Source organism: Dunckerocampus dactyliophorus, chromosome 1 (assembly GCF_027744805.1).
Source record: "Dunckerocampus dactyliophorus isolate RoL2022-P2 chromosome 1, RoL_Ddac_1.1, whole genome shotgun sequence".
Lineage (NCBI taxonomy): Eukaryota > Metazoa > Chordata > Actinopteri > Syngnathiformes > Syngnathidae > Dunckerocampus > Dunckerocampus dactyliophorus.
Window position 1 is genome coordinate 32,465,788 of NC_072819.1, and position 27,919 is coordinate 32,493,706.

Sequence of the window (27,919 nt, forward strand, 5' to 3'; positions counted from 1 at the left end):
GTTTAAATGAATGCCTTTGAGCCCCTGAAAATGGAGGTACTGTGCATAAAAAAAGCTGTAATTCTAAAAAATGACCAAACAGACTGAGCAACAACCTACAGCAAAGGTAAAACATAAAAAACAAGCAACAGAGAAAAGGGCTTCTTCTACGAGCATTCCCTTTTTGTACAAACAAGTACAATTGTATGTGCTGCTTATGTAATTAATGCACGTCATGGGACATACCAATTCCGCCTACAAAGCCCGCTATTAAAACACCTTCGAAAACCTCCAACAACGTTTTGTAACCATGTAGTAACTGGCACATTCATGATAACATGTAATACTTACAGTATTGCCGTATTTTGGTCATTTTAAGCATTACTGGAACTTCCTTCCTGGGCACATTGATTTCACATAGCAACATAGAAACGAACGCTACACGTAGCGTTAACTTTTCCAAACTCAAAAACAAAAACACAACATCAGCGGTGGCAGCTCCGATATGTAACGCTACTTTTTGGTAGTGGCCTGAGGCATTGTGAGGCGCTGACGTGCTGCGAGCGAGTATGTGGTGAATCTAGTAGCTATCCGGCTATTAGCTAACCGGCTAGTCGCTAGCCGGTGTGGTGTGGCGGGGCGTCACTGTAGTTCTTTGGCGTAACAATGTTAATAACAGTAATAATAACAATGTCGCTTTAGCTTGGGTAATATGCTGGTCACATTATGTAAATGGCGCATTTTAGCAGAAGGCTTTATAGGCAGAATTGGTGCGTCCCATTATGTGCATTCTTAGCTGCCTCTTTTTTTTTTATCTGTTTTTATGTCTTTAGAATGCACAGAAAAGAGAAAGACATGTGTTAATGTCTCACATAAGGATTGTGGATGATGGGCAAAATAAAAAAAATAAAAAAAAGTGCACTATTCCTTTTAACCATTTAAAAAATTGCAAGATGTTACATTTTGCACGGTTGGATTTTAGGGAGGTTCTAAGTAGAGCTTCAAAATACAAAAAGAAGAAATGGGAGTGAGACAAAACATCTTGAGTAAGCACTTTATTGCAAACAACCATTACAGTGAAATAGGCTGTTCATCAGATGATCAAAGGTTTATAACCACAGCCTTTAAAAGCCAAAATCTTGGCAAAACGGTGGATTCAATGTCATTTTCTGTCAGGTGTTAAAACTGTCATGATCTCTTGATGGCAAAAACAAAAAGGCTTTCTCTCTTTCAATGCGGTCGGATTGTTGAGCTGCATAAGCAAGGCCTCTCGCAGCGTGTCATTGCTGCTGAGATTGGACGCAGTAAGATAGTCATTTTAAATTTCTTGAAGGATCCTGAAGGATATGGAATCAAATTAAAGTGGTAGACCCAAAAAAATGTCACTGGCCCTGAGCTGAAGGATCCATTTGGCTGTCTGAGCTGTTTTCCACACGGCACAATGGAGGTTGCGGCATCATGATTGAGGGTGTTGCAGGGGGGTATCCCTCATGACTGAATCTGTGTGGTATTGACTGGGTATTTCAACAGGACAACACTGCAATTCATTGATTACAATGACTACAGAATATTTGCTACATTACATCTCGATGTGTATACACAGAAGGGAGACTAAATGCATAGATTTTTACATACAGTGTCAATGTGATTTCTAACTTTCATCACAAGGCTGTCCAGCTGCAGCAGTATTCCCTCTCATCGCTAGGGGGAGCCACCGGGCCGGGAATGTGCCCCCTCGGTGTCTCTCATCGACGCCCCTGAAGCTGCTCTTGACTCGGTGACCGACTGGCAACAAACGAGGGTAATCTAACAAATGACTCAAATGATATATGAGGCGTTAAGGACAAATGGTGTGATCTTTACAAGCTGATGAAGGGGTTATTCGTCCGAAGATTGTCCGTGACTTTGTTTTTGTCTCCTTCACAGTCAAGTCTGCTGTCTCCTGTCAGTCACTGGTTGGAGTCTGAAACTTGTGGGGAATGTTGAAACCGACACACAGCTGCAGGCGGGGAAAAAGGTAGGCTTGCATACGCCACATAAATGATTGCCTCATTAATTAAGCGTGTCACGAAGGAGTACGTGACGACGCTGCAAGCTGGGTGTGTGTTTACCGTCTTATAAATGTGTCAGAGCCGCGCACTCATCACCAGAACACGTTCTGGCAGGGCACAGGATAATGACAGGCTGCACCAAGTGTTTTGGGGGAAGAAGTAGCTGCCAACACACCTGCAAAGCACTGGCTCGCCCCGGGCTCCAAAGGCTGTCTTCATCACCGTCCTTATGTCTGTCTGCTTGCCTGCCAGCCCTCAGCGCCCCTCCTTCACACTAGTTGAATGTGGCCTTTATGTGAGTCATGACAGATGAGAGACTTCAATTTATTCCAGTTTGTTTTAGATTAGCTAGCAGGGCGGCTGATTGAGTTCATGAAGAATGTAGAGCAGCACTGAGGGCAACATACTCACAAATCAAAGGATGCGGGGCCACCTTCATATTTTAATGTTTTTTTTTTAAATGTTATAAAAAGGCTGTATATATTTAAAGACAAAGCTTTGTGTTATTAGTTATTAGTATTAACATTTCCGTTTCTTCTATTTCCGTAGTGTCGTTTTGTTAGACTTGTAACATTTTTGCTGGGATTTTTTGGGGTTTAATTTTCTCCAGCAGGCCGCATTTTGGGCACCGCTGATGTTGAGCCTCCCAGCAAAGAATTAGCCTCCGTGATCAACTGCAGAAATGTGAATAAAAGCAGGCCAACATAGAAAATACTACATGTTTATATACCAACCACACATGCCAAAAGTAAATGCACTTTTTTTTGCTGCAGCAGTGTTCAGTGCCCAGCTTTCTCACAAGGGCAGTTTTATGCACAGGGAAAGAGGCATGGAAAAGAAGACCTTTCCCTTTGAGCTCACAGATTTGCAGTAATTACAGAATCACTTCCATATGTGGCTCGCTGGCTGCCTTCTCACTGCCCCCACCACCCCTCTTTCCCCTTCTTCTTACGTTTGTATTCTTCCTTTATTCCCTACTTTTGCTGCTTTTATTTTGTTTGGCTCCCCTTCATGCACTCTGAGCGTTTTTTTTCGTCAAACCACAGCTTAAACAAAGTTTATGGTAATCAGAATATTCTGGTATTTTTGGCGACGACCAGACTTTTTTTGGTGATGGAATTAACCACGCTTGCCAAAAATATGCATGCGCCCTTGTGAAAGAGGAGCGAGAGGGAAGCGAGACACGGACAGACATGGAGAGGGGAAACGCTGAAAATACGGAAATATGAAGAAGGAGGAAAGGAAAAGAATGGGAGCTCAGTGAAGAATTTGCGAGGCAGGAGCAGAGCGTGAAGGAAGGAGGGAGAGGTGGAACAGAAAATGAGGCTGAGGGAAAGGGAGTGCTTTTTGACAGAGGTGGGTTCAAGATGGGTTCATGGTGACATCATGGCTGATTTTGAGGAAAGTATAGACAGGAGAGACGTTCACCTTTCATTGGACACACATGTTGGGGAACAGGCGAGAGCGCTCATTTGTTGGCACACACACTAGTAGCTGTGTCCGCAACCTCTCCATGCACCCCGAAATTATGCACACTCCTTTTTTTGCCAGTGTAGTAAAAGAAGCACTTGCTTCCAAGCTTTGTGCTCATTTGTTTTTGCTAGAAGAGTACATTGTGGCAAGAACCTGTGCCCGTAACGCACAACACATTTCTCCTTTGCCATGAGTAAGTCATTTTTGTGAGTATTCCACTGTGTACTTCAAGGCACTTGGACTATAAATGAACACAGTTTGCCAGGCAGGATGAATGAGCACCTTCATTTCTTAGGATGTGTGTTTAAGTCTGCAACCAAGAAAGTGTTTTACAAGTGTATATTTGTGTGTGTTTGTGTGTGTGTGTGCTCATGAGAGTTGAACAAAGTGCACTCGCCTTTGTGTCCCCTTGCCTGTCTGAGTGCGCTACCAAACATGACATAACATTAATCTGAATGTGGAGAAATAGTGATCTCAATGCAGGCATCCTATTACTGATTAAAACCTGCCGCCACAGGCACCCACCCGGTCCATGCTCGCCTTCTCTCCTTCCCACCGCCAATCCCATCAGCCCCCTCCTTCCTCTGTGCCTCTATCAATCCCACTTGCGCAATTTCGCACCTCTTTCTCCCATGCCCACTGTACCAGCTATCATCTTTGGAGCCCTTTTGTCTTCTTCTGTAAAACCAGCTGACCTCACTTCCTCCCTTTCTTGCTCCCTCTGTCACCACTCTTTGCTCTTTCCTCTTTTGCCTTTGCTCATTTTTCTTTGCCAGCAAGCCCCAGGCCTCTGCTGCATTGCTCCGTGAATGCAAATATGTTGAATCTTAAGTGGAAACACACGACTGGCTCTTATGAATATTTCATTCCTTCATAAACACATGGCGTGGAGCTGCATGAGAGCTTCGCGCCTAACAATGCCCATGTTTCCCAGATGAATTCACGTAAAAGTAATGGCATCCATTGCATTCAATTTTTGGCCAGAGTGTGCCCTGTTAGGACTGATGTCAGAGTGGTGTGTTATGATGTCACTGGTTGAAGTTAATGATACGCGAATGGAGGGGCCAATAGGCCATGTTTCCAGTGGTGCCCAGAGAGAGAGATAGCACCCTGATCTGTCTTCATTATCCCCCATTCTACAGCCTCCCAGACACAATGATCATAAATCTCTGCCTCGAGCACACTTCACTGACACTGAAACACAAACACTAGTAACCTCTGACCCTCTCACTGCTACTGCCTGCACACACTCATCCATGCAGCAGACACTAATGCACATCTGAGTGCGTGCTGTAAGGGTTTCTAGCTCTCTGTCACAATTTAATAAGGAGCACAGCACCCTGCACACTGACACTATCCTCATGCACTCCACTGCACATTCAGTTGCACATGTACAGCCTGGGCGAGTCACATCAGTCTAACGACTAATGCAGTTAGTCATAGTCCCGTAGCGCTATTTACCTTCTTGTTTCGTGTTATGCAATTGCTGATTTAGCACTGATATATAAACAGTTAAGGGATTTCTTTTAGCTTCAGTGGCCTCATAAGCAACACTTAAATCAAATGTAAACGAGATAAGGATCAGCAGAGGTGCCTTTTGGAGATTGGCTAAGATGGGCGCTTCCTGAATATAAGCTCTCTGCAAAAAAGCAACAGCACCTCTCACTGCTTTGCCATTCATTTACCCTCATTTTGTATGAGCATATCTACATTAAAAATGTATGAAAGAACCAGCATCTGAGACGCACACATTAGTGTATGTGTGTGCCGCTGTATTTAAAGGTCCAATCTTTTACTTCATCAGGCCACTTCCTAGGATTTGCAAATGAAAGCCAAGTGATGTATACATTATGTTTTAGCGGAAATAATGGGTGAATAGGTGAATGATCTGCTTAAATCTGCGAGAATGTGAGGTAATTGTGGGACAACATGCCTGAGGAGGCATCATATTAGATGAGGTTTCAGGTCAGGCGATGCATGCATAAGATGTTAAGATGATTTTAAAATAAGATTGCTGTAGTACTTACTTATTGGAATTGCAGTGAGTTGTAATACAAGTACAGTACTGTATTGTTGTATTTCCAAGAGTTGTTGCATAGGTTTTTAGAACTGACGTCAGATATACAGTATAATATTGTCCAGCACTTCATTACCAATACCGATATCAGCCGATTCTGGTACTGATATCTTGTGTAATGAATCTCTTGTAATGAGTGAACCTAGTATGCTTTTTTTACTGTGATGCGACTGGATACAGTTCACAAATAAGCACTGTTTGTGCAAAGTAAGACAAATACTGCAATATGCAATAAAGTTGTAGAAAAAGTGCCATATTTAGTTTAAACATTTGTTCTCAACAAAAGTCATGAAAAAAACATCATTAAAGGAAGATACCATACTTTCTCCTCACATAACCGCTTTCGAATTGAAGCTATTTTTCTGAGACCCTTATTTTGTTAGATGCTGTCTGACAGGATGTAACGCACAGTGTTTTTATTGTGAAGCTGGAAGTGTGATGTTTTGTCTTTGGGCTCTTGTGGGGTGTGATGGTGACACAAAGCTATGTGCGAATAAAAAGTGCCTCCTGAGCTTTCGTTGTGTTGAGCTTGCACAACGTCAGCGGACGCCTTATTAAGACACATGTTCACAGTCCACATGTTCACAATCCAAAGGTGAAACTTGGAAATAAATACAGACCGTGGGCATTCTGAGCTAGTAGCAGTCAGAGGTGGAAAGTAATGAATTACATTAACATTTTTAATTGAGTATTTTTTATGTACCTGTACTTTTTTGAGCAGTCACAAGGCACAGGGCAGCACGTTTTCGATATAACAACAACAGTTCCAGATTCATGTATCAATATTTGATGTCCGATACATTGTCACAATAAAGCCAGACATTATTGTTTTCCTATCAATGCTTTTAGAGTGTAGGGGTTCCAAATGGAAATGAAGGACTTCAATCTGTGGTAAAGCAATGGGGCTGTAAAACTAAACCAATGAGATATTGTTATACAAAGCATCACTACAAGACTTACTGGAGTGAAGCTAAACTTCAGGCCTTCCGTCCGTCCCGCATGTATGCAGGTCTGTGCTGATTGGCTTGTGATGGTGTGACGTCATGTCACTCAGCTATACCTTTGACAACACTTTTGAGACTTGTTGGCAGCAATTTAGCATGGCACAACTCAGCCAGTTCAAGCCAATCTCAATGACCCCAATAAGGCAAGGTCCGGAATATTTCAGAATAATATGTCTTACGGTTAGACCAGGACTAGAGCCAGTCGACTCAACTGCAAAGCCAGTTGCAGCTTTGTCAACAGGTTAGCATGATTTGGCTGCAAAGCTAGACGCTAGGTTACATAGTTGTTGCTGAGGCAGTCAGGTTTTCGAGCCAAGTGACTGACCAATCAGAGGGCCTTTAAAATGCCTAAAGAAGTTTGTGGTGATCCAACGTTCTGTTTTGCTACAATAGACGTTACATTTAGCACCTCTGGTGGGAGTGCACACTGTGCTCTCCATTGTGGCTGCATCCCTGTGGTCATCCAGAGCCTTAATGTTAAATATAATAATGGAAAAGAGACAATGACGTTCAACTGGCCAGGCATTTTCTTAACGTTAATGCAAAACAAACATAAGCTGTCTTAGGCTCAAGTCGTTGTACACTGTGAGCTGTGGCGAAGTTTCCATCTTTGCTTGACAGTTGAGAGAATAATGAAATTAGTTTTTAAAACAGTAGCCTTGCAGCGTTGTGTAAAGTGGACCTGAGCTGAGTAAAAGTGCCAGTTAAGGTGTGCCTACTTTTCATAGCTCTGAGGTGCTCCTTATAACCAAAACCGCTTGAGAAACATTACATTCAGAAAAGCAGGGCACACGCCCAGAACCACAAACACATAAACAGATCTAAAACATATGATCTCATATGGTGAGAGGGGCACGCTCAGGGGCACACCCAAAGCTGTCGCTGCTGCACTCTGCCATCTCATACAGAACTTCCCCTTAAAACCGACATGCCACCATTTCGCTTGAGCAACTGAAGCCATTTAGTTTCGCAAAAGCCATCTTGAGCTTGACAAAATATTTCCAAATGCACAATGTTTGGCAGGATGTGGACAGATGTTGTATATCCTGAAAAATGCTTTGAAAGCCAAATTCTGGCTTTAATTTATCCTCAGTAAGAGCAGAATGTTTTCAGTTTTACGTCTGCATTCAGTTCCAGTAGTGTCCCCAGTCTTTCTCTGATATTGAGTCCCATCTGCACTAGTATGGTGATGACAGTAGTGATTTATTAAGCACCATGGGAACATTGTCTCACAGCCAAACTGAACATTTACTTGTGCAGAGCAGGTAGAGGCGAAACGTGCCATGACAATTAGCTATGCATACATAGAAATGCTGCGTAAACACCCATCTGGCTAAGATCAGAATATGACAAAGCAGATGACATGTGGTGCTCAGGATGTTCTAACATCCTCTTCAAGCTACAAATTCACCAGTCACAATCTAATTTGCATAAATAATTTGTAGGAAAACCAAAAAACTCCGGAAAACGGCAGCAAAACAAACTTGTTGGTTTGGAGAAAACTGATGCGGAGTTACCTCAGTGAAGCGGAGAAGAAGAGAACGCGAGAGGAAACAGTTTTTTTAATCAAAACTACCAAAGGTAGACAGCCAGATGCGCTTGACAGCAGCACAACCGAGGAAAATGCAGTAGTTTTAGGGATGAAGCTGAGAGTGGCGATTTTTATCATAAAGATGTAAGTATTAAAGCGCTAAACCACATTCCATGTTGCTTCATGTTCTTATCAATTACAGTAAAATCGTTGAGATGATTCACTTTTTAGGTAATGACTTTATCTAGCTCAGGAAATAGGACAATTTCCTCATATTCACACTAGTTAGTAGATGATAAACATTAATTGTAAAATAGTTTTTTGGGGTGTGTGTGGGTGGGGTGGGCGTGGGGGGTGGGGGGGATTAACATGGGAATGTAAGCAGCAACTTAAGCTGACGGATAACTGTAACAGATTTCAAAAGGGGGAGAAAAGTGGCCTAAATTACACATTCACCTTTTGTAAAAAATGAAATTTAAATAAATAAATAAAAAGTTTTGTTTGTGTAGTACAAGGATGTGGAGGGCCTCAATAAGTGGGTTTGCCTTGGCCCCCAAATGACTAAATACACCCCTGAGGTAAACCAGTCAGTAGCCAAGCAGACGAAGGGATGGAAAAAGAATCCACCAAAGAGACAAAGAAGTGAGAGAGAATTAAAAACAGAAACTTAAGCTCTATGGGCGCTTGTTTTCCCTGCAGGCATTTTGTGGCTTGTGAAAAAATGTGCTGTATATTTGAAGTGTTGGGTCACGTGACAGGGCACAGCTTTATGAATCAGAAAGTATAATTATTTCCCAGCGAGTGAAAGAGTGAGTGTGTTTATGGAGTGAAAGAGTGATTTTAAGAAGCAGTAAGAGGAGGAGGAGGAGAGCGCTAAGCGAGGGAGGTAGAGAGAGAGAGAGAGAGAGAGAGAGAGAGCAAGTGAGAGGTTGGCTGCTGCCCTGCTGATGCTGTCAGAAGGACTCTGATGAACGTGCACACATCTTGTCTCCCTTTTTTTCCAGGCTAGCGCTCCTCATCGGACAGTTTCCATACAAAGTCATTCATCTATCCGGCTGCTTCGTTGGCGCCAGAGTTGGTGAGTAGTTCATGCGCAAAAACTTTTGAAAAAGCCTGAAGACTTCAGCCAGTGTTTGTTTTTATTTCCCCTCAGCCTCCCTTTGTTAGCACTGAGAGGTTGTATTTGTCAGGAGTGGCTCTTTAATTGAAGACAGAGATACTTTCATACTTGCCTAAATCTAACTTCATCTCTGAGTAAACACTTAAACATGCGAACACACACGTTTCTTTCATTAGACTTTATGGACGCAAGCATTTTACATGAAGACGTGAGTGTGGCTGTATGTTTCTTCCTGCACACATGGGCTTATTAGTGACTGTTACCCAGCGCCTGTGGAGCTCTTTATTATTAGCATATGTGTGTGTGTGTGTCAGTGTGTATACGCCTGCATGTGTTTGATGTGTATTCACCAGAGGAGTCACCAGTCCTTGACCTTTTTTACTATAACCAATGTGTTGGAAAGTTGGAATAGACCGGCATTATTTTCCACCTTTTTAGCAGAACTGGCTGATTCCTGTAGAGTGAGTTACGTGTGTGTGTGTGTGTGTGTGTGTGTGTGTGTGTGTGTGTGTGTGTGTGTGTGTGCAGCTCTGTTCTAAGTCACAGGAAGGTTTATTCATTGTGTTCCCACAGTTTGTTGTCAGTCAGTGAATTGTATCACTTGATTCTGGCACACTGCCTTGGTTAACAGGTTCCACTTGTTAGAGCCGTGCATATCAGAGCGATTTGGCGCCTGATGTCACTGCATGTTTTTACTTGCTTCACGTGCCTTTGTAGCTTCAGTGTAGTGTTACTTCATTGCAGTGGAGGCTCGGAAGCACTGCACCTGCCATCTCCCCTGGTGGACCTGACAGAGTGAGGGATAGCTTGATAGAAAAAGTAACATCATGGCTAAGTGAAGAAGTGTGTTGAAGCACATCAGTTTGACTCAGAGGAGGTGACCTCTGGAGAGGAAGAAGAACGGAGGTCATCATCAACGTAAGGGTTATCATCAGGCCAGGGTTTCTATTACTACCAACATTTCCTGTGTATAAGCCGCAACTTTTTTCTCACACTTTGAAACCTGCGGCTTATACAGTGATGTGGCTAATTTGTCGTCGCGTTCTGGTCTCGCGACGTCTCGTGCGCTTCGGAGCAGTCATTTTGTGCTTTGTGTGTGCGCTGTCATCATTAGTGATGTGCGATATCACAGATTTTTTTCCCCCGATTCAATACTGAGTAAAATTCAATCATGTACATTTTAAAAAGTAGAGCATTTCAAATCATTGCATAACTCATAAAATAAACAATATAAGACATCAGAGTAATTTATTCATTTATTTTAAACAACTGCATAGCATTTAGACAAGGACTTAGTTACTTTCCACTGTGTTCCTGTTAATGATATACATTACCTCAAATGACTGAAGTATGAAAGTATCAACATTTTTGATTTGATAATCGATTTTAGAACCCAAAGATCTGGTATCGGAGGTATCGATATTTCAGTATTGATTCTCACATCACTGCTCATCATGGAGAATGTGTGGAGAAGGTGCATGTGATGCGTCTTTCAGGTTGAAGGCGATCGATCTGCCGGTGGATCTTGGCAGCGTAGAGTGGTGTTGGGAGGTCCACTGTCGCACAGTTTTGTGGGGCTGGACTGCTGGGCGGGACAGCACGGACTCTGGGGACTGATTTGCCTCGGAGCGGGTGTGGCGCTGGTAGCGACAATGTAAGAAGGAGAGAGACCGGCGGCGTGTGTGCTGAGGGAATTGTGGGGCTGCTCGGTTCCAACACTCCTCTTCTTATTTCCCAAGAAGAGGAGGAGGACAGCGATGAATGACTTTTCTGGTGGGCTACTGTTTGTTCGGCACTGTTGGGGAAAAAAGCATTTATTTAATTATAGTTTAAAAAACCTTTCTGTGTAACATCTTTCCGTGTACTAAATATCCCATATTACACCGTGGACACCTGTGGATCAGTGCGGCCTATACTGTATATGTACAAATCTTCTTTTCTCTTTAAATTTAGTGGGTACTGCTTCATTACCGGTGTGCTCTATAGTCTGTAAATTACGATATTTGTTTTGTCCTTTGTAATGTGTGCTCCAAGTTGGGATGTGTCTTCAAGGATGATATACTTTTAATTGTGAATGTTTTCAGCGGCAAGCCACTTTGTTTAAATGCATTATTTCAGGGGATTTCCAGTTTCTGCACTCTGTTATATTGAACATATACACACACCCAGTTAGGATACTATGTACTTGCACTATGGGATGGAATTCATAGTGAAATCCCTGAGAGGTTGCCTTGAAAAAGAAAGCAATATTAGTGATTTTTTTCCTGTCATATGATTGTAAAATCATACATTATTTAGTGCTGGGGCTGCACAATTGTCTAGTGGTTAGCATGTTGGGCTCACTGTAAGGAGATCATGGGTACGCATTTTCATTGGACCATCTCTGTGTGGAGTTAGCATGGTCGCTTTGTGAGCGCATCGGTTCTCTCCGGGTACTGCCAACATACCCGTGACAAGCGGTGTAGAAAATGGATGGATGGATTATTTAGTGCTTTGGGCTTTGTGCAAAAACAAAGATGGCACTGCATCCATCCAACCGTCCATCCATATTCTACCACTTATCCTCAGCGTCGCAGGGTGCTGCAGCCGGCGGCCTACACCCTGAATTGGTCACCTGTCAATATAGAGACAGACAACCATTTACACTCGCATTCACACCGTCACTGAGTGGCGATTGAATCCACACTGCTCAAGTCGAGCAGACGAGCCAAGCAATGGAGGATCAGTGTCTGAGTGAACTACAAATTAATTTGATTTTAATTTTATTCATCTCTGGAAAAAAAAAACTTTTTGCATGAGACAGTTGCTTCCTGTTGTCTTCTGAAATCTATAGCAATTAAGGCCCAGTAGTTGGGAGGGGATAGACAGGTGTTTTTTTTAGAGGGGGCTAGATCTTTCCGCCGCTGCACTATAATTAACAAGGAAACAATTTGCACGCCATTCCAAGTGTGTATTTTTACAAGTGTGGCGTTGTGTTTGTATCTATTTCCAAGTACAGTTCGACTCTGAGCATTTATTAGGATGTCTTTTGGCACCAAGTTGGTGTGTGTTTTGTGTGTGTTTGGTGGTGTTTGCTCACTTTGTGTTGCTGCAGCTCCTGGGGCTACAATCAGGCGTGGAAGTCATCTTTATACAGAGAAAGAGTTGTTTTCTGAGATGAGGAATACAAACACATTCATATTCACTCTCTCGGTAGTTGAAAAAGGAGAGGCCTTCACACTTTTTTCTGTTTCTCTGGCTGTATTTATGTCTAAAAATGTTATTCCATCATCTGTCTTTTCCTGTTGTGGTGTATGTTTAGTACGCCAAAGTGCTCTACCACATCATGGAAACAGAAAATTGTTAGAATGACTTCATCTTTTTAGAAAGTGTTTTATGTCTCACTGAGTTGAAACTCTTTCCATAATCTTCTCCACTCAGCATAGCCTGTTTTGTGACGCTATGTTTAAACAAAAAAAGCATAGAATCTTGTAAGTAATGCATACAGCATAATGATATATAATTCTCTTGAATAATTCTCCTGAAGAACAGCCTGCTTTTTAAATGTCAAATAATTAGGCTGAAGCGCTACTTTGCATTGTTGCACAAAAGCAAATACGTGTTTGTGCAATGCCAAGAGCAGGCAGATGTCAAACAAGTTTGAGGTGATGGAATGCAGGTGTGTTTGGACACACCGAGGCGTCTGTCACCAAGTGTCTCTCTCAGAGCCATTAGCCAGACACTTGCTGAAAGACGTGGATCTGTCAGCTCCACATTAAGTCATAATGTGTTTCGGATACAGTTTCCGCAGACAAAATGTCGCAGACACCAGCAACAAGATCACATAGTGCTCATGCAACTTCTGTTTCTTCCTTTAGTGCAGTCGTTGACATGTCTGAATCTTCTTTTTGCACCAGCAGTAGACGGAATAGCCCACTGTCATCTCAGGTTGAGTGATAAAAATCATTGTTTCACCCATGTAGCAATATGACTTTACCTGTGACCCAGATCTTAAACATAACCCCTTCTGCTTCTAGTCACTTCTTTTACAAAGTTACTGAACATAAATCACCTTCTGAAGTTGACAATTAGAAGACTGTGCCTGGAAGAAATGCTTAGCCTTTTGTTGAAATATGAGCAGGAGTGGGCAAGTCTGAAATAAATTTGAAAAAACTCAAAACATAAGAGTCTACTAACGTTTTCTTGCCAGGATACATGGTACTTTTTTAATATGTGGAGGCTGTGAAGTCAACTGTTCCAGTAAAGCTTTTGACACACATTGTTATCAGAAAAAAACTTTAAAAATAGCACATTGTAGACTTTTATAGAGGTTAGGCTATTCAAAGAAAACCTGTGAAGTCAGTCATGCTTGCTGGCAGAGAAATGAAAACCAATAAGTATCCTCCACTCGGTCAGGGCAGGAAGGGGAGAGTCACAAAAATTTTACGTCAACATCAAATATCCACTGAGACATAAATATACCACTGTAACTCCTTCCAAAATTGCACATTAGAAGTACAGTGATGTATTTTCAGTGAGTAGAGTACAAAACATATTGCTGACATATTCCTGTTAATATACACCAGAAGAAACTTGTCTCAACAGGGTTTCAGCTTGTGACTATCAGGGTTTCCCCTAGGATTTTTTTAAAGCTGTGGTGGTGGGCTGCCTGAGAGGCGGACTGCCGCCGCTGTGTCTTATTTCCTTTTAAATATTTAAATTTACTGTCAGTAATAATGTCAACATTAGGATTGTTTTCCCAGGCTTGAACAACAAATGCATTAATTAACTTTAAATGCCTTTCTCTCAGCCTTTTGTTCCACTCCTTATCTGTCAAGTGCCAACAGGGCACAGGTGATTCCAGTGCATTTTTACAAAATAAAGTGTGATGAAACGTTGTTATGATACTTGATAGATATTTTATTTCAAATTAATTGTGGTCAATATATAAATAATCTACATGTCTACATGTATCTGTATAGCACAGGGGGGCTCACACTTTTTCAGCCTGTGGGCTACTTTGTCCCAAAGATCTACCTCCTAGTATAAATTTTATTGATAAATATTAGTATTTATGTACATCGTACATGTATATCAGGGGTGCACGCAATCAAAATGATCTAACTATTACAATAAAACACATAGCATATATAAAATCTAACTGGTAAACTTTGCAACTACTATACTGAATACTCATGATTAGTATTTCACATTCACAGTTTAAAAGTTTACAGGTCATCAAAATAGTTGATATCGTTCCGTAATTCACAATTCAAATCAATATGGCAATAAAGATAATTACACATAATTCCTCAATCGTTGTGTACATAACCTGAGTAATATGTTAGTGAAAATAACTACGTAGCGTTCATCATGTTATCATTTGCTATACAACATTACAGGTACTGTATACGAGAGATTAAAAGGATTATGCAAAAGACAATGTGGCCGTAGTCAAGGCAACATATTAAAAAGCTTTCAGCAATGGGCACATTTTCCAATTCATTGTGAAATAGTAGTTTAACAAACAAACTTGGAGAAAACACACATTTCTGTAGTAGAGTTCATGACACGAAGCGCAGCCATGAAACAGTTGACTTTTTTTGCTACATATGCAGCCGCTACAAGTGAACGGATAACTTTTGTTATAGATATAAGCAACTTACCGCTTAGTTATTTTATCCGTAATTGGAATAACGAAGATGCAAGTTGCATTATCCGTGTGTGGCTGCCGACATCTGTTCTCCACTTTTTTATGCTGCCGCCACTGCACAAAGCGAACCAGGAGAGGGTTTAATGCCAGCTGACTGATGTCATATGACAAAATACAAGGAAGAAGAGTCTTGAACCACTGTGTACAAAATGTCAATCACTACAACACTCCTTACTCTTCATTCTTGTGAGTTCATTGTCAGTAATCACCTATTATTACAGCTAAGTTAAGTCATACATCTACTTTCTAAGGTCGCTGGGGTATGCTGGAGCCTATCCCAGCTGACTTTGGGCGAGAGGCAGGGTACACCTTCTCACACACATATAGACAAACAACCATTCGCACTCACATTCATACCTATGGACAATTTAGAGTCTCCAATTAACCTAACATGCATGTTTTTGGAATGTGGGAGGAAACCGGAGTACCCACACATGGGGAGAACCTGCAAACTCCACACAGAGATGCCCAACAGAGATTCAAACCCAGGTCTTCCCGATCTCCTGACTGTGTGGCCAACATGCTAACCGTGTGGCCCTAAGTCTAGTTATGTCTATTTACTGTAAACTGATTATTATTTATTTACTTTTTTTATTATGTGATTATAATTTATTATGATTGAAGAAAAACCTTGACAGTTATATTACTACATTGCTACATTACCTTATCATTTTCCATTGTATCATTTTCCCATGTATCAACTGGTAAAGACTACATTGGAATACAGGAAGTGAACAAATGTATTGCAATTGATGTGAAATGGATGGGGGGTAGGATTAAATAAGCTTTGCTTCTTCCTACTCCTTTTGGACATACAATTCCCAAATAAAAAATGACAATAAAAATATAGCATACAGAAAATGTACAGGATGTGGGGGGCCACTTTGATACATTACATATGCATTAAATATGCCAAAACCAGTCCAATGTAGGTCAATATACTGCATACGTGTGTGCTGTTTCACGTAGGCTTGCCAACACCCTTATTGAGCCGACAAGGGACAAACTTTGCCTCGTATCTCAATCTCAATGGTTTCAGTTTGACAGCTTGACACAGGCTATGCCAATCGATGCCAGCGTGTTTGATCACTCTCTTGTCAAACCTATTGCTGTTCAACTTTTCTTGCATCTTTGTTTACACGCTTTGCCTAGTTGTCACTGGCGGCAGCTAGCTTGCTAGCTCGAGTTATCCGCCTAGCTTCTCGTCTTCAGACTTCAAATGCTTATCCAAAAGTGACTTTTTACCACATTGACATTTTGTTTTTAAAACAAACAAGCAATGCAGTTAGTTCGGAGACCGTTTTTGTCCCACAGGGAAGTGAATATCATGTTCATGGTGTACGTACTAACAAACTCCTAGTACTGAACAATTTTGCTCTCTTGTTGTCATTATGCTATGCAGTTGTTTTGTCCTCAAAACAACTGTTGAATTCATACTTCATGCCTTTATACAGTATAATGACAAATGAGCACAAAATAGCATAAAGACGATGGCCACACTGTTTGAGTGGAGATCTGCTTGGTAAATAATGTAGTGTACAATTTAAATGCTGCCAGTCATAAATAAAACACAAATAGTTGACAGCTCCAACAGTGATGAGAGTTGGAGACCCCTGCAATCTAGACACTGAATTTATTCAGTTTTAAGTTAAGCAGGATAGATTTCTATTTAATAAAGATATTTATTTGTGTTATTTTATTTTGGTAATTTTGTTATCTTGAACTAAAAAAGAAATTATTGAACAATTTATTTCCCATGGATTCATATTACTCCAAAACATGCATCAAATTAAATTCAGGTTTGTTAAAGGCAAAAAAAACTGTCTGCCCAATATTTTAGTTTTTAATACAGTAATTACTTATTCGCCAGGGTGCCTTGGAATTGTCTAATGGCGGCCCTGGCCAATACCTTTCTTTATAAATAAATTGAAAAATATACAGTTAATCCATGTGATCGGTATTGGTATCGGTCGATCTCACTCATGGATGATCGGTATCAGAATCTGCAGCATAAAACCCTGATCAGAGCATCCCTAAATAATAATAACACATTTTATTTATAGAATAAGCTAATAAAATCCAATTAAAAACAAGCTGTGGGCCGAAAATGGCCCCGGCACCGCACTTTGGACACCTGTTTGGTTTACAGTGTTTCTTTTTAGGAACATGCAAGTGCAACAATAACAGTTTGAACAGTGTTAGATATTTTATTTTTGGTAAACGAACATTCCTTATTGCCTCAAGTGCAGCATTAACAAAAAAAAGTCAAATGCCCACCCCAAGTTTTCACAGACAACTTCTTTCCTCAACTTGTTGTCATTTCACATCTCCTGGTCCTGATTGGCTTCGATGTAACACTATGGGCACAATAACTGTTATTTCCTTGTTTGCAAAGGAGTTTGTTTGTGTTAGGAAGGAACCATTAAACTCTGGTGTGGATCAAGATACGCTGTTCAGAAATGCTAAGTTTTTTTTTTTAATTTGAAATCCCTGGTGGGCCGCACGGTGGCCTAGTGGTTAGCATGTTGGCCACACAGTCAGGAGATCAGGAAGATCTGGGCTCGCATCTTTGTGTGGAGTCTGCATGTTCTCCCCACATTCCAAAAACATGCATGTTAGGTTAATTGGCGACTCTAAATTGTCCATAGGTATGAATGTGAGTGTGAATGGTTGTTTGTCTATATGTGCCCTGCCATTGGCTGGCGTCCAGTCCAGGGTGTACCCCACCTCTCGCCCGAAGTCAGCTGGGATAGGCTCCAGCATACCCGCGACACTAGTGAGGATAAGCAGCATAGAAGCTGTATGGATGGATAATCCCTGTTTTTTTCTCATCAAATTGGCAGTTGTAAATGATTGCTTTTTAATGCTGATTACTGCCATCTACACAATTGGGTCAAAACTTTATCCACTGCAACTTTCAACAAATTTACAACACAGCTTCATTCATTCATTTTCCACCCCAGTCCTATTCAGGGTCTATACCAGCTGACTTTGGGTGACAGGTGAGGTACATCCTGCACTAGTCACCCGTCAATCACTGGTTAACCGAGCTTGGTGTAATTTCTATTAACAGCCAGATATGTTTACCAACATCTGCACCCTTGGATACATCTCGCACAAAGTGAGCCATGCTCTACTACTATCAAGCTTTGTTGTTTGGTCATGTTCTTTTTTTACTCCTGCTTAATTCTCCATTCTCTTGACTTTTTGTTGCAACCATATTTCTTCAGGACATCAAGAGAATCTTGTTCTGTCTAAGCGTGCCTCGTCTTGTTGCGCCATCTCTAAATTACTGGCTTGATTCATTTGCTACATGCAGTGTTTGGTCTTGATAAGCTTTGTATATAATCTCAAGTATAATCAGCGTGGCTGCCATAGCACAGTGAACTGCACACTGTGAGGTCGAACACTTTGCAGCAGTGCGCCAGGGATGGAAAGTCCCCGCAGTAGCCTGGAACCCTTCCATAGCCGGCGTTGCTGCTCCTCCTCGCCGGCGTGGTCGCCTGCTGCCTCCTGTGTGCCCCCCAGGCTCAGGGGAAGTGGGGAGGGCCTCTATGCCCATTTGGCCGTGGCTAACAGTGGATGAGGTCACTCCAAATTCCCCTCATCCCCCTTATAGCTCCAGACGGACTGGCGTAGTGAGCCTACCACAGGACCCGACATAAAACATAAATGGCTCTTTAAAAAGCTTCTGGACTGATGTGGCTCATTAAAAAACACTGGCGCCATCTTTTTTTTTTTATTAATTCATTATTGTGTTTGGGGAGGAGAGTAAAATTTACTGTGTTCTATTTTAAAAGGCTGCGTCTCTTTACTCCTTAGTGCTTTCTTTATGAGGTCCTTTCCTTCTATGTGGTTAATTGTGCTAAGTTTGCATTCTCTGAGTATCTTCAGTAGCTTAGAACTCTTTTGTATTCATGGCTGCAATACTGGATGAATAGATGGATCAATACACTCTTGTTTACTCCTGTGAGAATACAAAAGCCTCTATCCTTCTCTCTTCTCTCAGCGCTCAGACAGATTTTTCTGCCTTTCAAGAGAGCATGAGACAGTTACCCAAATGGGCCAAACACATCATGCACACACTTTTGATTCTCCATCATTCGCAATGCATTTTGTCCCTTTAGGCCCACTGCAAAGTCTTCTGTCATCTTTTTGTTTGTTTGCCAGTGTGTGGACCCACTGACCCACGGGGTCTCAGCACAAGCTGTTCACATGGATAGAGACAAGGGTGTGGATTGACTATAGGCGAATGATTATAGGGAGGGTAAGAAAGAAATGAAGGAATGGAAAAGAAAGATGGCAGTATGGCTGTGTTGGCAGGATGGGGGTTGGTGCCTATCGAGGGCTGCTCCTTCCTGAAACGTGGTCACCCGAGCCTGCCTGGGCCCTGGATGCACATGTGGAACAGTTTACTGTAATGGAACTCTAAATTAGTGGTGGTTTGAAGCTGCCTGCAGCAGTAGGGTGTAATTAACTGGCTCTGTTGAAAGAGAGAGAGCCAGAGAGAGCTGCGGGGATGGAGCCAGACCCCTGGAAAAGACGCAAGGGTGAGAGGTGTGTGCGTGTGTGTGTCTGTTCATACACGTGTACTTTTTTCTTTCCAAGGGCTTGATTGCATGTGTATGTACAGTATTTCTGCGCTGTACACATGTGTGTATGTTGGACTTTTTTCTAATCAGGGCACGGCGCCGCTTCACAGTGCCCCCCAGTGCGCAGACTTTGTCACTGTACTCTTTTACTGATTCTTTTTTGTGCTTCGTTCTACAAGCAGTTCACCAGTTCAGCTTTAGATCTCAGACACCACCCCGACTTCATTTAGGTTGTTTACACCGAATTCATCACCATAATTCTCCCCTTCTGTCCATTCCTTCAAATTCACAAGCCGCAGCAGTACCAAATTCCTTGGCTCTGCTCTTTTTCAAAGCCACATTTATAAAAACAAGCTCATCACACCACCCACTCATAAAATCACACTAGGGGAGCGGTCTGCAAAAACATGAAAAAGAAAATGGGAGGCTTTACTAGTTCTTTTGCCCTCCTGTATTAACAATCAGCAGTGCAGCATAACTGCTTCCTTGTCCATAATTGAGGTTCGCTTGTCTGAGCCTACTGTGTGGCGTCAAAGTGACAAGCGAGTTGCAGGAGTTTTGAGCCAAAATGACTCTGTGGGATGAGGGCCATATCTCAACAGAAGATTGTTGGAAATGACAGCAGCAATCAGTGGATCTCATTTTCTGCGCGCCCCCCCCCTCTCGTGCTGTGGACCCCGTGTCTGGGCCTCTGGTCCACGGGGAAAGCGTCAGAGGGAGAGGGAGGCAGGCTGCTGTGCTAGGCTGGCAGCAGGAACAGAGGAGCTCTTTATAGCAGAGTTCTGGTGATTTAAGTCATATGGCATAGCCTGGAATCAGTAGCAGAAGTCTGGAAGCTCTTCAAAACTGAAGGAACAAGAGCACACCCCCCCCAACCTTTTGCTATTCTGTGTTATAACTTTTTTTTTTTGCAAACTTCTCCCTTATCTTTATTTCTCCTAACCCAGTCCAAGTTTTCTAGATTTTCCTCCGGCTCGCATATCTATCTGTTTTTGGTTCCCACTGTCCTCCTATTTTTTCTCATACCTGTTAGTATGAAGTTTGCACAGTTTTCTTGCACTGTCAAAGAAGATCAACTTTTCCCCATCCCAGAGTGAGGATGGATCAAGGGTCTTTGAGTTGATGTGAGGTTAAACATGTTTGTGGTCCCAACATAAACCCCTTGTGTATCATGTTCATGCCAATCAAAAGGATTAATCCTTGTGTTTTATTTGGTGAAATAAGCAATAACAAGTCTGTGTCTCTCTCTCTTTTTCCCCAGAAACGTGAACTGGATGTTTCCACTCAAGAGGAGATTGTTGTTCTCCCACTAAACGAGCGAGGCCTCCATCCTTACTCATCTCTTCTCCTACATCCTGAGAGCCTTCAAGAGGATACGCAATTCAACTTGAGCGGGGATTTCCAGGGGTAACTCACGAGTGCGTTCCCTTTGGCCAGCGGGCCTGTTGGTGATTCGTCGCCATGGCTACCAACAGGGAACAGCAGGTGGGTCACATGACCCCTTTCCCACCTGCTGTCTACCCCTTTGCCTTCAACTCCATGAGAAGCCACTCCCCCTTTGACCTGCTGGCGAACAGTAGCCTTTTTGGGAGATTTGGTGCTGACCTGCCCAAAGAGATGGCTGCACTCTGTAAGTTCTTTTCATTACTGTATGTGTTGAACTTTTCCTCCCTCTTGTGTTTCATTTTCCACTCTAGACCTGACGACATGCAGTATTATATGGCCCACATTCATTTGGCCACCTTACTTTTAACAATTTGGACATCCACTGGAAAGAAGAAAATATGGTTAGTTAAATTGCAGTTCATTATATGTAATTTAGTAGAAATGGAAAAGTTGAGGGTCAGCTTGTGATATAGAATGAGAGATGTAAAAAGTATCCCACAAAGAAACCATGAGGAAAAAGTCCACTTTCATCAATACACTGATTACACTTCCCCTGTGGTTAGCATATAGAGGCTTGTATATGGTGTGGTTGTGGCCACAAGTTCTGCATCTGTGTTTGCGTACAAGTGTGTGCGTTTGAACCTTGCAGGGTTTTTCAGGCGGGAAAACCACAAGTCTGCAATTAGGGACAAAACAACATTCTTCCAGTGTGAGTCGATGATTGCCCCGAGAACCAACAAATATTCAAGAATATGCAACAAATGTTGAGAGATAATGGACGCCTCTGACGAAGATGATCCCTCTGTGTGTCCTTTTTTAAAAGGTGAATTCAAATCAGAACCGCACACTTCTGCTGTGTGCTTCTCTCATCCACACATTCCTGTTGTGTGCTTCTGCGTTGTCATTCCATACATGACCACAGGAGGCGCCGTTGTTGCAGCCTGAAGTGCCAGGCTGGGTTGATGTATGGGACATAGAGCACAAAGAGGAGATTGTTGGCAATCTAGAGCGTTTTCCTGACATGAAGCAGCTCACATATGCACTGAAGTAATACTAGTTAGTTTTTTAATCATCTTTGAAGTATGTCATTTGCAACATCTACAGCATTACTTGCAATTCAGGATTGCTTTTAGAAAAAAAACAACAGAAAAGTGAGGACAGTTTTTTTTTAGGTAAAGGTGTATTAATTGGAATCGTATCTGGTTACCGTAGCAGGTGGTGGTAGAGTGGATGGTCTATATTGGGTGTGAGTGGCAACAGCTGAGCACCCCCCGCACCCCATCCCGTTCATGTATGCATACTCACTCCCCCTCCTCCTCAACCACAGCATGCCTGAGCACCTCTCCAGTCTTTCAGCCGTCAATCACTACCTCACCCCCCTCCTCGCAGACGCTGCCCACCTAATCCTCAAGGTATTTTCACAGAACTTGAACAAGAGAGAAGGAGAAAGAGAGAGTCAGAGAGAGAGCACCTGGGGGTGATGTCCTAGTGTGGTGGAATCCAAGAACACACCCTGCTAGGAAAACATGCAGATACACACTTAGCAGAGACACCCTTCCTTCCCACTCTCTCCCCTGGACTCACACAGCACGTCTTTCATCCAAAAACTAAAGCCAACCTCCCCCTCGACGTAGATTGAAATCCCAGTATACTGACAGATGGAAGCCTTTTTGGTTTTTCACAGTGGCAACAGACAAAAACAAGTATCAAAGCACAAGCAACCACTTGCTCTGGAGGTTTCATACGTGACTGCTTGTGCTGACATAGCCACACTCACAAGGAGCACAGTTATTTGGACTAAGCTCTCTAGCAAAGCTTAAACAAGGCTGGGGTCAAAGTTTAAGTCGGGATCATTGTGACAATTAGCTTCACGTCAGCTTTTACGTACAGAAAGGACGAAACCATTCTTGGCTGACATTATATTTGTAAACAAGTGTAGAATTGGCCTTTTACTTTGTTTACTACATTTTGACATCATTTTTGGCTTAGTTGCAAGAGACTGACATAATTAAATGAGCTTTGAATTTATGAAACACATCTTGAGCCAGTTGCAAACAGTCCCTTTGGATGAGATGTACTGTATGTGTTGCTGTGCTAAAATAAAGAACAAAAATAAAGAGCAAGAATATCAAAATTATCAGGTAAAATCTCAACAAAAACAATTGCTGTACTGTAGATGGAAGGTCATTTTCAGTAAATTAGAATGAATAAATTAAGGTTACCAGTAAGATGACAAAAGATCTTTATTTCTTATGTAATTTTAGGACCACACTAAATAGAAAAAACTACAAGAATAAATAAATAGAATTACCAGAATAAAGTCATAATCTTGACAATGAAGTTGCAATTTTATGAGAATAAAGTCATAATTTTATGAGGAAATAATATATATATTTTTTAGAATAAAGCCATAAAAGTATACCTGCATTAAGTTGAGGACTGTTGAGGATCTGACCAACAATGAAATGATCGATTGACAAATATTTAAAATTATCCCGTTAGAAATATACGTCATTTTTCAAGAGAGAAACTGAAAAATAACAAATAATTAGTCAATATTTTTTTCTGTGATACACAAACCTTTGTTTTTTTAAAAGCAGTTTTGAGTCACTGGAAGATGGAGCTAAGTGTACATGTCAAAACATAAAGTTGTAACCTGTAGCAAGGAATGTTATAAGTCACTTTGCTAAGAGTAGTGTCATTCGCCACTCTCTTAAACGTCAGTGCGGAGAACAAAAGGCTTTGGGTTGGACATTTCCCAGGCCCTGTTTTTCTTTTCTTTCTGCTTCTTCACCAGGAGTCGCCTTAACAAGCCTGCTCATTGTTGTCAGGAGCGTCTGTGGGCCAGACTGTGAAAATACCTTCCACATAAAGGGAGTAGAGCTGAAGATACTTCTGTGTGTGCAGCAAATAGGACTGCATTCTTGCCTAGCTTCATAGCTCTGTGTATAATTGCCCGGGTGACAACAACTATTGTTGAGTGCTGTGCCAACAGGTTGGAGCACCTCCCACCACTGCACTTCTTTGGCACCAGTCGGTCTTTGGAAATACAGTGGTGCCTTAGTTAGTGTCATTAATCTGTTCCAGAAGGTCCGTCTCAGACCAAAACGGACTCTATCCAATGCAAGTTTTCCCATAGAAAATAATGTAAATCCAATTAATCCGTTCCAGGCACACAAAACTTTAAACACAAAACACAATTTATAGACAATAATTCTAGTTTTACATGCATAAAATTATGCAAAAATAATTTCAAACAAATGGACAACTGAAAATTCAACATCACCTTTACATTTATTTATCTCGTTTTGCAAACAATAACCAGAGAGAAGAGGCTTGGAGTGGCGTTTTGCAGAAAGAGAAGGGGAGGAGCTTTTGCTTGGAGGGCAATCCCTTTTTTTTAACTGTTACTGCACTCATGTTGTACAAAAATCTGTTAATGAGAGCTCTGTTAATGACTTTCTAACATGCACAGTTTTACATTAAAAAACAGTTCCACAAACATGACATATGAAATGGAGAAAGTAACGTTTAACATCATTTTACCTGTAGTGGACACCCTTGCCAAACAAAAACCAGAAAGAGGAGGGATGGAGGAGTTTGGAGGCATGTTGGTCCGCACATGCAGCCTCGCCATGCCTAACGACGCTGTGTATGCCTGTTCTGTTAAATTTTCAAACCAGCATCTGCTTGCCTTAAATTCATCAACAGACTCACTCCTTGCAGGTGTTTTCTTTGATGCCTCGCCTCTGAAACAGTGTCTCCTGCTAGCTGTTTTCCATTGATCCACACAAGCAACAACTTCTCAGATAGCTTGGTGTCATGTTTAAATGCAGCTGGAGTAAGGCAGACTTCATTCATCAAAAAGTGCTTAATAGCCAGGAAAAGAGTTTGTTCATCCATGAGAGAGTCTTTTCCTTGTGTGCTGCAGCGGAGGCCAGTATCAGTTCATCCCTGTCGTTATGGGAGTCCTTCAAACAAACAGTTGGAAGCCCATTAAGGCCACTTACTATGAGATAACATCACCACTGAGCCAGTGAAACACCTCTCTAAGCTTTCGCCTATCAGGGCCGGAGCCTTGGCCTACGAGCCAGCCACAGGGATGTTTTGAATAGCTGTTCGGTCATTTCCTTCAGCCCACATGGCCAAGACTGAATTTTGAGGTCTCCAATTCACTATTAACAGGTTTTATGTCCAGTGTCCTGAAAATGTGCTGGGAGGAGTAGAATACAGTGGGATGAAATGAAAAGCATTGTATTAATAGAATGGAATGAATGGCTTGTTGAAACTTGTAGTAAAGATGCATGAAACTGCTCAGTTGTGCCTCATGTGGAGACAGGAGGAACTGTTTCAGATCAACAAACAAATGTAAATATTAGTCAATGACAATACAACTGAACGCAAAATGCATTTTTTTTAACTAAACATTTTACTATTAAAAAAACCAAATCCAAACCTACATGGCCCTGTGTGAAAAAGTGGTTACCCCCTAAACCTAATAACTGGTTGGGCCACCCTTAGCAGCAACAACTGCAATCAAGCATTTGTGATAACTTCTAATGAGTCTCTTACAGCTGTGGAGGAATTGTGGCCCACTCACCTTTGCAAAATTGTTGTAATTCAGCCACATTGGAGGGTTTCCAGCATGAACCACCCTTTTAAGGTCATGCCACAGCATCTCAATAGGATTCAGGTCAGGACTTTGACTAGGCCACTCCAAAGTATTCATTTTGTTTTTCTTCAGCCATTCAGAGGTGGACTTGCTGGTGTGTTTTGGATTACTGTCCTGCTGCAGAACCCGAGTTGGTTTTAGCCCGAGGTCACGAACAGATGGCTGGACATTCTCCTTCAGGATTTTTTGGTAGGCAGAAGAATTAATGGTTTCATTTATCACAGCAAGTCTTCCAAGTCCTGAAGCAGCAAAACAGCCCCAGAGCATCACACTACCACCACTATATTTTACTGTTGGTATGATGTTCTTGTAGGTTTTAATTTTTTGTCCCTTAATAATAAAATGTTTAATTTAAAAACTGCTTTTTGTGTTCAGTTGAAAACATAAATCACTTGTATAGCGCAAAGCACTTTGATACTGATTTACCTACTGATGACAGCGTCAGGAGCAACTGGGGGTTCAGTATTTTGCCCATGGTATTTGGACATGATCACGGGAGGACAGAGGATGGAACCCACAACCTTCAGGTTGGGAGACGACCACTCTACCACCTGAGCCATGCCGCACATCAGGAAGGGAGCAAACACTCTTTCACGCCACTGTATATTGCATATGGGTTTTTGGAGCACGCGCCCACGCAGATGCATTGGCATGAACACACTGCTGCCAGGCGTGAATGTACACATCCGCGTTCAGGCACGAATGCATATTTGCGCCTACACAATCTCTGAGTCACAAGGGCTGTGAAAAGGACAAAAATTTGACTGATAATTAAAAACACTCCTCGCGTTCTCAAACAAACATACTGAGATCTTGGCTCTTAGCGCTCGGGTATTTAAAGGCGCTATTTTTGTGGGAAATGTGGTTTGAGACCAAATGTAAAAGTGGATATTGAAATATAAGGCAAAGGACAGCAGGAAAAGACGTCAAGTATCAGAGCGAAGACTTCTCAGATAGGGTAGGGGGGCAGCACAGCACAAACAGCACATTGTAGTGCTTTATTTATTTGAATAAAGATTGAAGTGCTGTGTTTCAGCCTTGCCTGAGGTAGCTGTCAAGAACATGAGTTTTGATTTGTGCATATTTTTTGCTTATGTGAGCACGTATATTTGGGAGCAGACATTGAGCTGCGCACCCACAAGACAATGAGCTCAACTTCACTAGCCCTCACTATCTTGTAAGCTCGGCTTACAAGCCAGGATGACCCATAGCTCCTCTGTGCTTGTCCTGCAAGCTTCCCACAAACTGTGTTGTCACTTCGCTTTTTCAGAGTACACTGCTCCGGGACACACATCATTTTACATCAGTCCATCCCAGACTATTGCTGTCTGTCATAGTGGCATTTATTGATTTATGAGCTTTATTGGAGGGCAAGTACAATGACCTCAGCCTGAGGCATGATCTGTAAAAATTCCACAGCAACTTCAGGAAAATATTTGAGATTTCTGTCCATCTCCTGGATTATAATGCAGTTTATTACAACAGTGGTCGGCACATATGTAGGGCCTTACGGAATCACATTCTCAACACACACGACAAACTTCCTGGCTTCAAAATAAGAGCGCTCTTCGCCACATTCTGTGTAATTGTGTAAACAAAATAAGAGTGTTCTAAAAAAATATCTTACATTAATAACGCAATTGCATTTGTGACTATGTCTTACTTAACCACAAACACGGTTATTACAGTTTGTTGAGGAGTTTGTAGTAATATGTGCACAGGATGACATCCCATTACAAAAGTTAGCCGAGCTACAGCCTTTTCTGAAATACTGGGCAAGATTGGCCAATGTTGTTTTGCATCAATAAATGTAAGGATTTTTGCATTTAGTTTACAGACATTTTATTTACTGTCATGAAAGTACACACTCTATGCTGGTAAAGTAAGTGCACTTGTGCAGCTAATTACTGTATGTAGAAAAAAAGTGTTTTGTTTGATGACTTTGCTTCGTGTCATGAACTCCACTACAGAAATCAGTGTTGTCTACATGTCTGCTTCTTAAACTATTATTTCATGACAAAATGGAAAATGTGCCCATTGCTGAAACCTGAAGATTGGTCGGCTTCAAACACGTAATGTTAAGTGTAAAAGACAATTTCAATTATTGTTTTAAATTGGCTTCTTAATGAGCATAAAGGAGTCTTTGGAGCCTTGTGTAGTTGGGCGCGTCGCTGTCGCGCCCCGTCCTCCACTGGCAACATATCGCTGTGAAAGTATGTTTTATATAATGCTTTGAATGCTGTGGTGGAATAGTGTTTAGAATACAATATGTAAATAAGACATGACTTTCTGTGTTCTGTGGCAACTTTGATGCCTTTCCCCTCCTTTTACTTGTGTACTTG

General features: G+C 41.8%; 1 protein-coding gene across 2 annotated transcripts in view; it reads left to right on the forward strand.

The window, feature by feature from the left end:
* The first annotated feature begins 1,734 nt into the window (after window positions 1–1,734).
* rarga (retinoic acid receptor gamma a) overlaps window positions 1,735–27,919 on the forward strand; it is a 53,126-nt gene continuing 26,941 nt past the window's right edge. Inside the window, exons 1-4 of one of the 2 annotated variants that reach the window (XM_054776185.1) lie at window positions 1,735–1,780; window positions 1,906–1,996; window positions 9,120–9,193; window positions 20,781–21,149. In XM_054776185.1, the coding sequence (XP_054632160.1) occupies window positions 20,981–21,149 (169 nt within the window). In that variant the 5' untranslated portion in view covers window positions 1,735–1,780; window positions 1,906–1,996; window positions 9,120–9,193; window positions 20,781–20,980. Of the gene's footprint in view, window positions 1,781–1,905; window positions 1,997–9,119; window positions 9,194–20,780; window positions 21,150–27,919 lie in introns of those variants that run through there. The other variant, XM_054776196.1, reaches the window with a different exon arrangement.